At 49.0% G+C, this 16771-nt stretch overlaps 1 protein-coding gene across 4 annotated transcripts in view; it reads left to right on the forward strand.

The window, feature by feature from the left end:
* The window catches only part of STK10 (serine/threonine kinase 10), a 94679-nt gene that overhangs the window by 19261 nt on the left and 58647 nt on the right, over positions 1-16771 (forward strand). For 2 of the 4 annotated variants that reach the window (XM_075009953.1, XM_075009951.1), the window contains exon 2: positions 6478-6642. The exons of 1 other annotated variant lie outside the window; for it this stretch is intronic. In XM_075009953.1, coding sequence (XP_074866054.1) covers positions 6478-6642 — 165 coding nt within the window. Of the gene's footprint in view, positions 1-6477; positions 6643-14605; positions 16510-16771 lie in introns of those variants that run through there. One more of the 4 variants, XM_075009954.1, reaches the window with a different exon arrangement.

A 16771-nucleotide genomic window follows, 5' to 3' on the forward strand; every position in this document is an offset into this window, starting at 1 on the left:
GGCACGAGGTGACAGAGGTTGCTGAGCACTGCCATAGAGGACAGGTCTCTCTATGGAGAGGCTAAAATCAAATTAGGGTTATGTATAATAGATATTAAGGCTGAGCTTTATACTCTATCCTTGGCAATAGGCCTATGCACTTTGAGTCTTAGGCAATTGCATGTTTGTGTCTTAGCACTGACTGGCTTTGGCTAGATACATGTAAGGTGAGAAGTCCCTGCCCACACGCTTACTTCAGTAAGTATTCAGTTTAAACAGATACATGTGCATAAGGTTTCCTAAAACACCCTGTTTCCTGAGAATTGCTCATACACAGCAGGAGACTAACAGATGAGGGAGTTGCTCTGTTGTTACTCAGCATGTTAGTCATAGTAACACACCTTGCTGGCATGGAGACTGTTCCTCTCTGGGTTTTCCCTGTTTTCATATGGGCTGGCAATCTTTCACTGTTGGGCAAACACAGGCAGAGAAGGAAGCGGCCTGCCCAGGCTTCGCATACGCTACCAAGCCAGGAGCAGACCTGCTCAGAGCTGCTTGATCTCCAGCTCTGGAGCTGTTCTCTGACTTGGGCTGGTGGCGTGAAGCTTTTCGCGTGACCTGATTGAAGTCTACCTCATGAGGTGTCCTTCGGGTCTCTGCTAGCAAGTTCCTGGTGGCATCTCAGCCAGTCTTGTAAAATTGGGCTCTTGGGTCCCTGCTCTGAGATTTTCCCCGTGAATCTGAGCCCAGGTGCTCTGAGCATGGTCACTTTCTGCCAGTGGGATGTGTCACCATGTGCAAGATGATCAGCAAGGCTGTGTCAGTCCATTCCTTGGGGGAGAATTGTGCTCCAGAGTTAAAACTTTGAGCAAGATCCCAGCAGCTTCTCCTGGGTTGTTCTGCATTTTCAATGCCATGTTCTACCTCACTGTTCTTAGTTGTCAATGTGAAATAAAGCTGGTGTAATGGCTCATGTTCCTCATTAGGGTAGTGAATATAGTTAAGTCAATAATCTCAGTGTACAGAAAAAAAAATCCCCCCCGCCCCAGGTGACAGAATGACATCAGCATGCAAATGTCTGTCTGCTGCCCTGGGGCTGGGGAGAGGGACCAGGCTGGGTTGGGAGGAGGAGATGTTGGGCCTGGCCATGCAGCCCCCGAGCCCTACCTGGGAAAGCCAGGTCTGACCATGTGGCTCCCCAGCTCCCCTGCCTCTTCCCCCCATGGGAAGAGAGGAGGGGGAGGGGGGAGGAGCTTGACAGCTAGCACCTAGCAGAGGTGCCTTCTCGGCGCTGCATGTGGCACCTCAGGGCGAGTGTGAAACTAGAGGGGATGCTGCGCTGCAAATGCACCTTCTAAACATCTCCCAAAAGGGACAGCGGTGGCCCTCCAAAAAAAAAAAAAAAGAGAGAGAGAGAGAGAGAGAGAAACCTGGTAGGAAGGCAGAGCTTTCCCCCTGGTGCTTCTGGTGTCTTGCACAAGTGAAACTGTTCTCTGAACTAATTGCAGAAGGCAGCAGTGTGGCTCAGGGATGGCAGCTGTGCAGCAGCTACATCTCCCTGGAGTTGTCTGTGGGGAAAAACACCTCTGCCCTACCTCTTGTGGGCAGGCTTTCCTCACACCGGCTGAATGCTCACTATCTGATGAAGCAGGTCTTTGCCCACAAAAGCTGATGCTCTAAAATATTGGCCTATCAGCTGCCACAGGGCTTCCTGTTTTTGAAGAGACAGACTAACTCGGCTATCTCTCGGATACCTCCTTGCTCTGACATCGGCCTGTTGCACTCTGAAAGTGAATGTTAGAATTACGTGATGGTCTCAGTGCTTACTGGTGGGGCTTTCTGCTGCTGCTTATGTGACTGTAGTACAGTCCTATAAACGTACTCTGGCTTCCATTTTGGTGTGGGGGGAGAGGAGGGTTTGGTTTCATCAAGTTGGGAAGCTCTGAATTGCGTAGAGGGAGGGTGGACAGGAATTAGTCTTTTGATGTGAGACACACATGGACCAGTGCTGATTAATCAGCATAGATTTACAGAAATGTGGGGCTGGATTGGGTCTAACCCCCTCATGGAAGAGAGGCAATGGTACTAGAGATGCAGCAGGAATCTCTTGCCTTGGATCTGAACTAAGATGATCCTTCAGAACATTGTGAGTTTGATTCAGGCTCATTATTAAAATAGTTTGATCACTGTGCATCTCATCCAATGTACCGTTTTGCCCAGGAGAACCTACCTAGCATTCAAAGACAATAGCTGTGTGCAGCGCCTTTGCTGCAGACAGCTGAGTTCTGTGTCTCTGAGTGTTTCTCAAGTGCAGGGCACTGGATTGCCTGGAGGATGTGAAGTCTGACTGGCCTTGATCTCAGGGGAAGTGTATGCATGGTGGTATAACCACAAAGGGAAGCCCCACCTTTTCTCATAGCACAGACTTCCTCTCTAGCTCTCCGCCAGCCTCTAGCATGCACAGAGGGTCTAGGAGGTTGTTTGTTCTTGTTCTGGACTGTAATTATTGTCCATTCTTTTGAACTTTTCGATTTGGAAGGCTGCACTTCCTTACATCTCCCACAGATCCCTCCCATTGCTTTTCAGTGGCTTGGTGGTGATTCATTATTTAAAACAAAAGAGGGGAAAATAGAGGCACCCTGGTAAAACTAGCTTGAGCTGGGAACAATTTCATGACCTAGTAGAAATGGAGTCACCACCCACTTCATCCTCTTAGGGTGTATTTGGGTCTACAAGTGCTGGATTCTTCTAAAACCACTAGAGCTCAAGTTTGTCCAGCTTGGAAAGAGAAGACTTAATTTAGTCTGTGGTAAACTCTCTTCCCTGCTTCATGCTGTTTCCCCTCCTTTCTTACACCCTCTACCAAGACTTTTTCTCATTACATGGCAGTATCATCTAAACACTTAATATGGATTCAGCTGGAGCTTGTATGTCTATGCTGGGAACTAATCCATTTCCAAGCTTCCTGCACAGGCCTTTCAAAGATACATAAAAAGAGAAAGCAACAAGGTGGATCATAAATGAAGCCTGCCAGCCTTTCCTCCTCAGACAGAAATTTCAGATTTATTAAGTCATGAGCTATTGTGGATTTAAAAAAAACCCACTTCACCAGATGGGTTGGAGTGACATGGTATATATAAAGAGAGAGGTACGTATCTCCAATCTATTGTGGAAAATGATCCTTCACTCTCTGACATAGGGAGACTGACAAGTCCTTACCTACAGACAGCCCCCAACCTGAAGCATGCTATCGTACCTAAAAGAGGCTTACAAAGAGGAGAGAGATAAATTGTTGTTCTTGGTCTCTGAGACTAGGATAAGAAGCAATGGGCCTAAATGCAGCAAGTAAGTGTAGGTTGGACATTAGGAAAAACTTCATAACTGTCAGGGTGGTTAAACACTGAAATAAATTGCTTAAGGAGGTTGTGGAATCTCCATCACTGGCGATATTTAAGAGCAGGTCAGATAGACACCTACCGGGGATGGTCTAGACAGTGCTTGGTCCTGCCATGATGGCAGTGGACTGGACTCTATGTCCTCCCAAGGTCCCTTCCAGCTCTAGTGTTCTGTGAGTCTACATATACCCTGGATTCTGCTGTTTCTACTCATGCCTATCTGATGAAGTGGGTTTTAATCACAAAAGCTCATGGCCTAACAAACGTGTTAGTCTCTAAGGTGCCACAAGGGCTGCTTGTTGGTTTTTGAAGTTAGACTAGCAAGGCTACTCCAAGACAGAAATGTGACTTTCCTTCTATCTCAGGTCATGGCTGAATGCCTCATGCCAAACTCTTGTATGAAAACAAATACATGCCTGCCTAGGATACTCTGCACCACGTTCCCCTGCTTGTTAAGATGGGAGGATAAACCTACAATATACACAGGATGCTTTAAAAATAAAGTGGGCAGAACACCAAAAAAATGCACAATGGGGAGAGCTTTTGGCTCAGTAGGGAAATAGACTGAAAGGGTGACCTAGGAGGGATTTGTATTACCCCTCAGTCTGCTGATTCTGAGAAATTGTGAAAACAGTCTTTGTGCAGGGTGAGACTTCATGAGTCTGATAGCCCAGGGCTAGTCTCATGCCCTCGGGTAGAGAATCATAGCAGCCCTCTCTAGGGAAGCTTTATCTATGGACTTGCTTACCTTCGCTTTAGTTTGCTCTGAGTGCTGCCAGCCCGTGACATTGACTAACCTGCTGATCTGACACACCCCACACTGCACTGCAGAAGGTGAGACTCTGCAGATCATGGAGCTGCTGCTGTGAGCACTCTAGCTTCTGGGAAGGGAAGGGCCTGTAAGAGGAGGAATGATTGTCTCAGGGAGCAGGAGCAAGCTGCAATTGGGGGTGTGAGCAGAAAAATGCATGATCAGACTCCTACCCTCACGTGCATTCTGTGCCCAGCTTTTTGCCCCATGTATTGGACACATCAGTCAGGCAGATGTTAAAGCACGTGGTATGTTACTGCTGCCATTGGCTTTTCAGGGTTGGCTGGGAGACCAATGTCTGTCAACTGTTAACAACTGGATTATGTTAGTTAAGCCACTTGTTGGCTTCAGCCTCTCAAATTATTTCTGGGGGCTTGGGAAAGGTGAGATAATAAGAAAAATAACGTTTAAGAAGCCCACTGCTGGCATGGCATGGCTGCAAATGGAGGAACCACCCTGCACCTCTCAGTAACCTCCTTAGGAAGCAGCACCATGGTTTGGCTTCAGCAGCTGAAATGCATCCACTGCTCAGACCCCTCCTCATTATCGTTTTCCTAGAGAACAGAGCTCAGAACACAAATTTAAAAAATCTCTTTGGGAGTCTGTAGTAGTGTGAGAGGGAGGCCAGGCAAGGCAGGGGTTAAACAAGGCCTGTTATCCCCACCCTGGTTCACCTGCGGCCAGTGTCAGGCCTGGAGGGGTATAAAGGGAGGGAAGCCAGCTCAGTTTGAGGCTGACCAGCAAAGAGGCAGGAGGTCCCAGGCCAGAGCTGCCACCTGGTTAGCTGCTGGAGGGCGCAGCCCAGGACCCTCCCCGAGGTACTGAGGGGAGCGGGAGCCCCTCCCAGGGAAACCCTTCTCCCGCCAAAAGGGGGAACCAGATTCTTGAGGCCATGCCCCAAACTCAACTCATAGACTCTTGGGTGGGGGCTGCAGACCCACACAACAGGCCCTGGCCAGGGGGCCGACCCACTCAGCTGCCCAGGCCCAGATGTGAACTGCTCACAGAGCCCGATATGGAAGGGGTCACTCCCTTTTTTCCTACCCCTTCCTCTCTAAAACGTAAGTTGAGCCTAGTCACTTGCACTTGGGCAAAGCCAGCAGATCTGTCTCAACACACCCCTGAGCGGTTTGTCAGCTGGGGGCACAGAACCAGTACACAGGCAGTAGGGTACCGGAGCCAGGGTAGGTCCAGTCTCAAATGCAAGTGTGAGGGAGGCTGATCTCTGTGAAAGGAGAAGAGCGTACTGCCCATCTGAGTGTGTTGGCATTTCCCCTTGCATGTAGCCAGGATAATGGATGAAAGCACAGATCAGGGCTTGTTCTTCTTGACTGATGATGATGATGGTTTGAGTGCCCAGCCCAGTGAGATAGTTATTGAACTGACTTCTGCTGGTGAGAGACAAGCCTGCAATCTGAGTGTTGGGCTGCCTTCAGTGCCTTGCATGCTGATCTGACCTAAGAAAACACGGGGAGGAACACCCCTTTCTTCAGCTGATGGGCTGCAGCTTGAGATAAACAACGCTGTTGCTAGTCTATCTGTCCTTTATCATTGGTTAAGCCTGCTGGAGGATGTGGGCAAGGGAGCATATGTCAGGTTTTCCCCAACTTGCTCTGTGGGTTCTCCCAGAAGTGCCATTGAAGCACAGATCCATAAAACATAAGGTGCTGGTGTTTCAAGGAAAGTTAGATTTAACTTCTGTTGCTGCTTTGCCTCATTCTTGCCTGCCACACAGCTGCCTGCTGTTCCCATCTCCCTCATCCACAGCTACCTTGGTGAATGCTAAACATGTTTGTGGGCAGCGGAAAAACTCCAAGGCTGGTGCTGGTTCAGAGTTGTACCACAGGATGCCCTGCTTTGTAACCATATACAGTGTGAGTGTTTTCAGAGACGCCCAGCACTGCAGCTCTCACCAAAACACGGGATTTGTGAATCCCTTAGGACTTCTGAAAATCATACCATTGCCTTTTATGCTATGGGACCACCTTAGCTTCCAGCTTCTTCTGATAACGTTGATGAGGTCTGTCTCTTGACTGCTTTAAAAGCATCCTCCCTCCTGCAGTGAAGTGGCAGGGGCCAAGCAACTGCAGAAAGGTAAGGGATTTTTGTCATCATACATCAGTAATCCTGCCCAGTGTGTCTCAGGAGCAAGGATGGATCTGCAGGTTCTCCTCACTTGCATAGTTAGCACTTCCTAAAGGAGCAGAGAGTGAGAAGTGGGAGAATGGAGATCAAGGTCTCGTCTTGTTCTTCCCTTAACTCTGTGCACTTACTATGGGTTTTGCATTACAGGCCAAGAATAAGGAGACAGGAGCCTTAGCTGCTGCGAAAGTCATCGAGACTAAGAGCGAAGAGGAACTGGAGGATTACATGGTGGAGATTGAAATCCTGGCATCCTGTGATCACCCGTACATTGTCAAGCTCCTGGGAGCCTTTTACCATGACAGCAAACTGTGGGTAAGAGGCTACCCCTGCATTCCATCCCTTTTTTGTACCTTCTTCATTCTCTCCTTGCTGTGAAGGGAGAACACCTTAACCTCATGGCAAAGTGACTTGTTTAGCATATGGCACAAGTCTCGAAGTGTCAGAGGCTTGTGAGCAAGACACAAATTGTGCACTAGGCACCTTTCTCAGACACCGAGTCTCCATCATTTCTTCTCACTGGACAATCTGCTTAGAAACACCCCAGACCAGTTCCCAAAATCCTCCTCAGGACAGACACTGCAGTGGCTGGATGTTCTATCCATCCACTGGTGTTTTTATATAGCGTAAGAGCCTATTTGGAGTTTACAGAAAGGTTAAAAGGCCTGATTTTTTTTTTTCTTTTCCCCACCCATAGCCCAATTCCCCACCTAACCTCTCTTAGTATGATAGCCAGATTCCTCTTAAATCAGGTAACACAGGCTTCTATGTGGCATGGGTCGTTATTGCAGATTAGGCTGCTGCAGTACACAAAGAATTGCTGCTAAGAGTTGAGCTCTAGGAAATGTGGGAAACCCTCCCCTGGAATAGGCCACCTTGCATGTATGCTTATAACATCTAGGCATTTGTTGCTGTGACATAAAATGCCATCAAACTGGTTTCTTCAATAGCTAGTTACTGTAAAACTGGAAGAACAGCTTCATAGTGGTACCTTTCTCTCTTCCTTCTCCCTTCCCCGTCCATTCTTTGACAACAGACACTCTTTAGTAATTGGTCCTCTTATGCTAGAGGAAATCACTCTGCTGTTAGCATTTTGCCGTGGGGAGGCTCAGAGGTGTTGTGGTACTACAGAAGGACTTCTCCCACACTACCCACATTTCTCCTGGATTCAGACTGTGGTATATGAGTCAGTGAGGATGCCTGCATGGGGCTCCAGAAATGGAGGTATATGTAGAACTTTTCCTCTTTGTTCACATCTGCCAATACAGCTGTCCCTTCTTGTAACTGTGTCCAGGTACCCCTAGTACCTTCATACTTATGGTTTGACATTACATTCTTGGAAGATGCTGGGTTTGAGAGCAGTCTTAATGCCTTTCATGGCTATGCCATCTTCATGATCTCCCAGCAGATTCTGAAAATCTCTTTATGGTCCTAGATTCTACACCAGAAGGGACCTCTGAGCTAATCTGACCTCCAGCATATCATGAGCTATGCCAGAGCATGTCCTTTGAGAAACATCCAATCTTGATTTTAAAATTGCCCCCAACGGAGAAGTCACCACAGCCATGGGAGAGTTGTTCCACTGATTGATTACCCTCACTGTTAAAGGTAAACAGGTGGCACCTGGAATCTGAATGTAGGACTCTGCTAGCTGGTACAGTAGCAAGTCCTCCTTCCCACAACCACCGCAGCTCTGGAGGGAAGGCAGTTTGCACATTGTCTTGAGAACTAGCATTCCAATGACAACTGATCTCCTTTTAAGTGTCTGTTTAGGTTCAGAGTAAATCTGTAACATTCCAGCAAAGTGAAAGGCAAACATCCTTCTCAGGAGGGAACTCAGGGACTGGAAGGTTCCTTGAACATTGCAACTTCGGCAGAAATCAAAAGGCCAAATAAACTAACAAGCTCAGCACTGAAGGCCAGACGTGTCCTATTCTACAACATCCTCGCTCCAGTTCTACCTCCTGCAGCTTCCCCTCACTTGAACTAGTCTGTCTGATTTATGTATTGACCCCTGCTTTCCAAAACATCAGCCTGTTCTCTGTCCCCTCCCCACACCCGCCTGCCATCTCTGTAGGAAGCTTTCTTTCCTTCCTGTAGGAAATTCTGCAATTCCCCTTTGCTCTGCCTTTCTCTGGACAGCATTATGTGCCTGCTGATCTACTAAAATTAAACAGTCCTTTAGAAACTAATGAAACAAGATGCCCTTGTGTCAGAACCTCCCAGTAGGGGAAATCTTATTATATTTCATTCCATTGTTAGTGTTTGTGGCTGGTGTCCTATTTTCGGTTATGTGCAAATGGCTTTTGTCTTCTGCCATTTATGCTGTTCATTTAAATACTCCTGTGTTTCATGGGGCTTGGAGCAAGTAAACAGGCCAATCAGGGAGCTACATGTACATTGCTGCTAGGAGATGTAAGTCCCTGCATGGACAGGCCGGTGTCAGTTCTGATTGAGCTGGTGCACCAAAAATAGCAGTGTGGCCGCAACTCAGGCTAATTGCCCAAGTACAACCCCACCCAAAATCAACAACGCTTCCGAGGTTCTTTTGCAGCAAGTACAAGGCTGCCGCTTTTGGGTTGCAAACTTTGCAGAGAAATGTTGGCATCCAAATAGGGGAGGTGACGGGTGGTTTTAAAACCATAAACTTCTGTTGAAATAGTATTGTGTGTGTGTTTAAAAAAAAAAAAAAACCAAAAAAAAAACCAAAAAAAAAAACCCTTTTTTCCTAGAGGTGTTCAGAAGCCAGAGGGGGCAGATCCTATGACATTTTTGTCTGTCAGTCAGTGCAGGAGCAAAGCCCTGTTAAAACTGCTCTTGGGATGCTTCAGCAGAAAAAGTCTGCAAGCTGTGTCCTATTGGAAAGGCAGCGAGGTTCCCCAGGGTTCTGAGTGGTGTATGAAAGAGTGCCCCAAGTGCGGGGATACTGTGAGGCTTCACCAAGCCCATGAGGATGTCAGAACTTGCTTCTCCTCCCTGACAGTGTCACGTGCAGCTTCCAACACCATATCGTGGCAGCCTGCATGATAGTGAATGCTCAATAGGCTGAACTATGTATTCCAATACTGGCCTCAGTACAGAGGGGTTGTGCCCCCTTTTTGGTAGGGAGCTAAGTGCAGCGTTTGTGGAGCTAACGTCTGCCTGGGAAAAGGTGGATAATATGTTCCTGACCCTGAAGAAGCTTCACTGAAACTAAGTACTCATCCTTATTTTGGTCCTTGGCAACCAGCTCTCCACCTGCCCTATTAAGACATTGTGTGAAAAGAAGGCCCTGCAGCCTCGAGTGAGAGGTGAAAAGCCTGCTGCAGGCCCAGGTAAACACAGTGCTGTGTTTAGAGACCCCACTGACTTTAGGGGGTGGAGTTGGCCTTATTACAGCATGCAACTAAAAATTCCTCTGGGTGGAAGTACATCACCCTGATGCTGTGCTTCATGCCAGTAGTTACTGGCTCACCCTACTTCTGCTCTAGCAAGGGCAAAGCAGTCTTGTGCTATTTGTAAACCATCCCAAGAAGTTCCTCAGTGTTGCCAACTCTCATGATTTACATTGGGACCTTGGTGGTGATTAGCCTGTTTCTTAAAGCCCAGGTGCTGGAATTAGGACACTACATCAGGATGGACAATCCTCATGCAAGTTTCTAGCCCTTGTGATTGGGGAGACCAGCTTTCAAACATGACCACAGTGCAGCCTTTGGGCTCAGGAACCTGGAGGCAGTTCCTGTACCTGACCCCCAGTATTTATTACTAGCAATCATCTCAAACAACTCTTTTGGGGCCTGACCCTGGTGATTGTTGAATGCCTGGGGGTGGCACTACTGAAATTACTCTCATTGGGCAGAGAATATAGCAGCTGTTGGATGCTCTGTCTCCCCGCTGGCTTAATGACTTCTAGATATCTTTAGGAGCTATAGAAATGCTTGGCGCAGATAAGGGATAGCCCTGAGCCAGGAGCTTGCAGGCTTCTGCTTTCAGATGTGTCCACCTGTTTGTGTTCTCTCTGGGGCTGGAGTGGGGGAATAAAAGATCTTTGGGGGAAGTCTCTTGGACTGTCTCTCCACCAGTCTTTATTCGGAGTGCCTGACTTGACCTCCAGAGAGGGAGTCTGGCTTACACCACATGACAGTCTATTTTAACAGTAGAAAATTCTTTTGAACGTAATACAGAATTAGAACCTGTATGTGAAATCCTGAGCCCGTTGAAGTGGGTGGGAATTTCCACTTTTTTTTTAGTGAAATCAGAATTGAATCTATAGTTCTTCTTCGAGTGGTCCCCGTGGGTGCTCCACAATAGGTGTCGGGCTCGACCCAGTGCCACAGATTGGAAATTTTTAGCAGTCTCCGTCGGGTCACGCATGCGCCGATGCGCGCCGGTCCTTCACGCGCCTTCGGTCACATGCGCGATCCGGTCCCTGCCAGTCCCTTCTCAACCACCAATGGCTGCAGACGGATTCCACTGCAGCTCCAATGCCTGAGAAAGATTAAAAACTGTTTTTATTTTGTTAATCTTGTTAATAGTTATTAGTTTGATAGTTTAGTTCGCATTGTTAAAGTTGTTCTGTTAAATGTAGATATAGTTTTTAAAAAAAAAAAAAAAAAAAAAGAGGGGGGAGAGAGAAGAGTGGAGGCGGCTGCCTTAAGCGGTCTGCTATCCTAAAAGCCGCGAACGTTAAGTGCCCTATCAACATTCAAAGACTTAAATGCCTGGGCTGAGATGCCCTCGCTGGGGTTTAAGAAATGTGCGTCATGCTGCGAGGCCTTGCCTGCCTCAGATGGGCATAGCGAGTGCATTTGTTGCCTCGGGGAGACCCACGTTCCACAAGTGTCCTCGCTGCTCCAAGCTCACGGCCAGAGCCAGAAAGGACAGGGAAACGAGGCTGAAAATGATTTTATTTGATAAGGCCCTCCAACCTGAACCATCGGAGAAGCCCCATGAAGAGGGGCCCTCAGGGTTGCACAAGAGAAAGGCGGCTTCCCTAACCTCCTCTGTACAAAAGAAAAGGAAGCTTTCTCCAGCTCGATCCTCGCCAGTAACTCCTGCGAGCAGGATGAGCGGAGCACAGGACTCTAACCTGCAGGCTGCTCAAAGTGGGATAGCTATAGTGCACACAGCTGCACCGGGGCCTCCGACCATTAAGCAGTTGGCACCAGCGGTGCCAACTCCTACGGCACCGAGCCCTGCGGCACTGACAGCACCAGCCTGGCACAGGACCCAGCGGTGCTGGAGGAAGCTACCCGCGTGGTGCCATGCACAGGGCCACCGAGCGCAGCACCCACAATGGCACCAAGGTCCCCGGCACAGGAGGGGGCGGTGCCTGCTTCACAGGGATGGGGAAGAGTAAAAGCTAAAACTCAGCACCGCAGCCCATCCCCAGAGGCTGCCACGTTGCCACTATCGCCTAGCTCCCCCCTAGAAATACATCGGGCAGCAACTCCAATGGCCTGCTTCAGGCATCCATCCCCATTCCTTCAACCACCATCCCCCTGGCTCAGATAGCCTTCACCAATCTCCAGTAGGGACTCCTCTGAATACTATCACAGAGCATCTCCACCCCTCTGTGTCATCGCGCAGGTCGCTCTTGTCTAGACCCCATACGTACGTTTTCCAATCATGGTCTAGATCCCCATCACCGGGCCCTTGCCCCTGCTGTTATGGCCGTCCCTACCATACTGAACACCGGCACAGGGGGTCCAGGTCCAGGGGTAGATCCCCACCCACATGTCATCAACACCCCTTCACACAGTCTCCCCAGGCGGACGTTGGTCCACAGGCCCTGGACCTCCCCTCTGAATCCTCAAAAGGGCAAGCTTATGAACAAATCCAGGAATCGGAGGAATTAAGGGGGGTATATCATAGCGATGCCTCTTCGTCTTCCCCAGATGAGGGGATTGTCCCCAGGGATATATCTCCCCCACCCCCGGACGACCTTAGGCAATTCCAAGAACTATTCAAGAGTAGCACAAACACAGGACATTCACATAGTGCAGGTGCAGGAGAAACATCATAAACTCCTGAAAAATTTAAGACCCCCGACTTCATCTAAGATCGCCATCCCACTAGATGAAGTGATTATGGAATCAGCCCCCAATATATGGCAGACTCCAGCCACTACCCCTCCCACAAATAAGAGGGTGGATAAGAAATACTTCGTTCGAGCCAAGGGCATGGAATTCCTGTTTAGCTACCCCCAACCAAATTCCCTGGTGGTCGAATCATCACAGCAGAGATCCAAGACACCTCAATATAAATCAGGAGGGTCAGAAAAAGATGTGAGGAAATTAGACATGTTTGGTAGGAAGGTCTATTCCTCCTCTACTTTACTACTCAGAATGGCAAACTATGCAGCACACCTGTCAAACCACAACTTTGACAATTATTCCAGACTTGCTTCCCTCATGGATTTCCTTCCAGAGGATAAGAAACCGGTGCTGAAAGTGATCGTCCAGGAGGGCTACATGGCCTCACGAACAGGAGTCCAGGTTGCCCTGGATGTGGCAGACATGGCAGCATGCTCCACAGCCACAGCAGTGGTAATGCTAGGGAATCGTGGCTCCAGACGTCCAGCATTCCCAGAGATCTGCAAACAAAAATCATAGACCTTCCATTTGATAAACAGAAGTTATTCGCAGATTCAGCTGACTCGGTCCTACACGCCAGCAAGGACTCGAGAACCACGCTTAGGACCCTGGGTATATATACCCCTCTACAGGAGGAAGAAGTTTTACACCCAGCAAAGGCGCTACACTTATCAACCTCAGCGTACACAATACCAACGGAGATATGACCAGGGACGCCACCACCAGCAGCAACAGTATAGGGCCCCCAGATGACGCCCCCAGAGGGGTCGCGCACCCTCAGGGCAAGCCCTGAGGCAGCAAGTGCAACGGGTATGTTGAGGACTGCAATATCAACACCATCCCTCAATGCCAATCCCAGCACATGTTCCATCATCGGCTCAAACAGTTCAGTTCTACTCTCGATGGCAAAACATCACCACAGACAAATAGGTTCTGGAGATTATAGCCACAGGATACACGATCCCCTTCCAATCGCTACCTCCACCAAAACCACCCACCCAGCCCTTCTTCAAGGACCCCTCCCACGAGACAAGGTTAAAACAGGAGGTAGACCATCTCATGTTCATAGGGGCGGTGGAGAGTGTCCCGGAACAATTCCAAGAGAAAGGGTTCTACTCACGGTACTTCCCAACAGAGAAGAAGGCTGGAGGCCAATCCTGGACCTACAGGCCCTCAACCAGCATCTGCGCAAACAGCGTTTCAGGATGATTACAATTGCCTCCATACTTACAGCATTGGACGATGGAGCCCTCGACTTGCAGGACGCGTATTTTGATAACTATTCACCCAGCACACAGACGTTTCCTCTGCTTCACAGTAGGCAGGGAGCACTTCCAATACAGAGTTCTTCTGTTCGGTCTCTCTTCAGCACCCAGAGTGTTCACCAAAACCCTGGCGGTAGTATCAGCTTACCTACACAGACAGGGTGTGTTCATTTTTCCATACCTGGACGACTGTCTACTTAAAGGGGCCTCAAAGGCAGAGGTCCTACGCATGATACACGTCACTACAAACACATTTGCCTCATTGGGCCTAGTTATCAACCTCTCGAAATCAAAGACTGAGCCTACGCAGAATATAGAGTTCATAGGGGCACGCATAGACTCTACTACATCAAGAGGATACCTGCCCGAGGCCTGTTTCCGCACCATCAAATCCCTGGTACAAGTGATGACCCACAGTGCCAATCCTAACATGTCTACAACTGTTGGGGCACATGACGACTACCATGTTTGTGGTACGGAATGCCAGGCTGCATATGCAGGGCCTGCAGCATTGGCTGGCGAGTGTTTACAAACCAATAGTCCATACCATCCACAGGGCAGTATCGCCCACAGTGGAGGTGTGCAGGTCACTGACATGGTGGGCAGATCCCAAGAACTTACTAGTAGGGGTGCCCTTCCACCAACCACAAATCACAATTTTTCTTACGACAGACACATCCCACATAGGATGGGGAGCGCACATCAGCAACAAAGTAACTCGGGGGCGATGGTCCCCCGCGGAAAAGACATTGCACATAAACATACTAGAACTCAAAGCTGTGTTCAATGCGTGCAGACGCTTTCGGAAATAACTGCACGGCAAAATAGACGAGATAAATACCTACAACACCACCACCATGTTTTATATCAACCGGCAAGGAGGGGCCAGATCCTATGCGCAGAGGCAGTTCAGTTGTGGACCTGGTGCATTGTCAACAGTGTAACGCTGAAAGCCTCATACCTACCCGGTGTCCACAATGTGAAGGCGGACAAGTTAAGCAGGCGATTTGCTCTCACACACATGGCAGATCCGTGCCGATCTGCTCCGACAAGTTTTTCCACAAATGGGGGGTTCCCCAAATCGATCTGTTTGCCACTTACAACAACAAACCAATGCCCTCAGTACCGCTCCAGAGCAGGCATAGGACAGGGATCCCTGGGGGATGCATTCACGGTGCCATGGAAGGGCCCTCTACTCTATGCGTTCCCTCCCACGTCACTCATTCACAAGGTTCTAGAGAGAGTATGCATAATACTGATAGTCCCAACCTGGGACCAACAGCAATGGTTTCCTCTGCTTCTGCGCATGTCATGCTGCCCGCCACTCCCCCTACCAGTAGTGCCAGGCCTTCTCACGCAGGCTCAGGGATCCATAGTGCACCCACATCCTCAAGGACTCCGCCTACAGGCGTGGCTAATCCATGGCTCAGCGCCTTAGAGGGCACATGTTCGGAGGGAGTGAGACACGTCTTGGAGTCCAGTCGAAGGACTTCCACCAGAAGGACTTACATGCAGAAGTGGAAACGATTCATCTCCTGGTGCTCTTCCAAGCAGTTGGCTCCTCAGGGCGTCCCTATAACTGAAATTCTAGAATACCTGCTGGAGCTAAAACAAGACGGACTCTCTCTATCCTCTCTAAAGGTCCATCTTGCAGCTATATCAGCGTTTCAACCTAAAGAGGAAGGGCCAACCATATTTGCCCATCCTATGGTCACACAGTTCCTAAAGGGGCTGGTAAACCTGTACCCCCCTCGGAAACCGCTATTGCCATCATGGAGTTTGGACTTGGCCCTCCACACACTGTCGGGACCACCCTTTGAACCATTGGCCACGGTACCCCTCTGGCTACTTACCCTGAAAACAACCTTCCTTCTCGCCATCACGTCAGTCCGCAGGGTGAGCAAACTCGCAGCAATAATGGCAACGCCACCCTGCACAGTATTCTCAAAAGAAGCGGTGATCTTACAGTATACACCCGGCTTTCCTTCCAAAGGTTTCCTTAGAGTTCCACATTTAACGAACCAATAGTACTACCCTCATTTTATCCTAAGCCTCACAACTCTAGCAAAGAGGCGCAGCTGCACCTGCTAGATGTAAGGAGGGCGTTGGCCTTTTACATAGATGGAACTAAGCACTTCTGGAAAACGGACAGACTCCTGGTGTCTCTCGCACCCAGGTCGAAAGGGGCAGGCCTATCCTCACAAAGAATTTCAAATAACATCGTATCCTGTATAAGACTGTGTTATGAGCTGAGTAAGACCCCTCTGCTAGTTCCGCCCAGGGCTCACTCCACCAGACAGCCTTCTTCAAAGGCATCGCGTTAAAAGACATCTGCAGAGCAGCGACTTGGTCATCTTATGACACCCTTGCCAAGCATGATGCCATGCACCGGGTGTTCGATGAGGATACACGCCTATCAACAGCAGCCCTATCAAGGGCAAGCTGCACATAAGCGGACATCCACCTCCTTAATTGGGGTCACTGCTGGGTAGTCACCTACTGTGAAGCACCCACGGGGACCACTTGAAGAAGGAAGAGAAGTTACTCACCTGTGTAGTAAAACGATGGTTCTTCAAGATGTGTCCCCGTAGGTGCTCCACTACCCGCCCATCCTCCCTGCTTCGGAGCTCTGTTTTTCGTGTTTTTCAGAAGCATCCGGGGCAGTTGGTCAAGGAACTGGTGGGGACCGGATTGCGCATGTGACCGAAGGACCGGCGCGCATCGGTGCACGTGTGACCTGACAGACTGCCCAAAATTTCCGATCTGCGGCTCCGGGACGAGCCCGACACCTACTGCGGAGCACCCGTGGGGACACATCTCGAAGAACCATTGTTACTACACAGGTGAGTAACTTCTCTTTTTTTCTAGGACTATTCTGTAGAGTGGAAAGAGGATCACCTCTCCCTGCTGTGGATTTTACAGGTGGATTGAAAAACCTAAGTCAGATAAATAGGCTTTTAGGGTAATATGTACAAAACCCTATTTCTCTAGTACCTAGTAACATGTGCAAAGCTCTTCCATAAAGTGTGATGCTCTAATTGAAGTAAGCTGTCACTGGGATACTTTTTTCTGCTTTGCTATAAATTGTGGTTGCTTAAAGTAAGC

This window comes from Carettochelys insculpta, chromosome 15, assembly GCF_033958435.1.
Source record: "Carettochelys insculpta isolate YL-2023 chromosome 15, ASM3395843v1, whole genome shotgun sequence".
NCBI classification, from domain to species: domain Eukaryota; kingdom Metazoa; phylum Chordata; order Testudines; family Carettochelyidae; genus Carettochelys; species Carettochelys insculpta.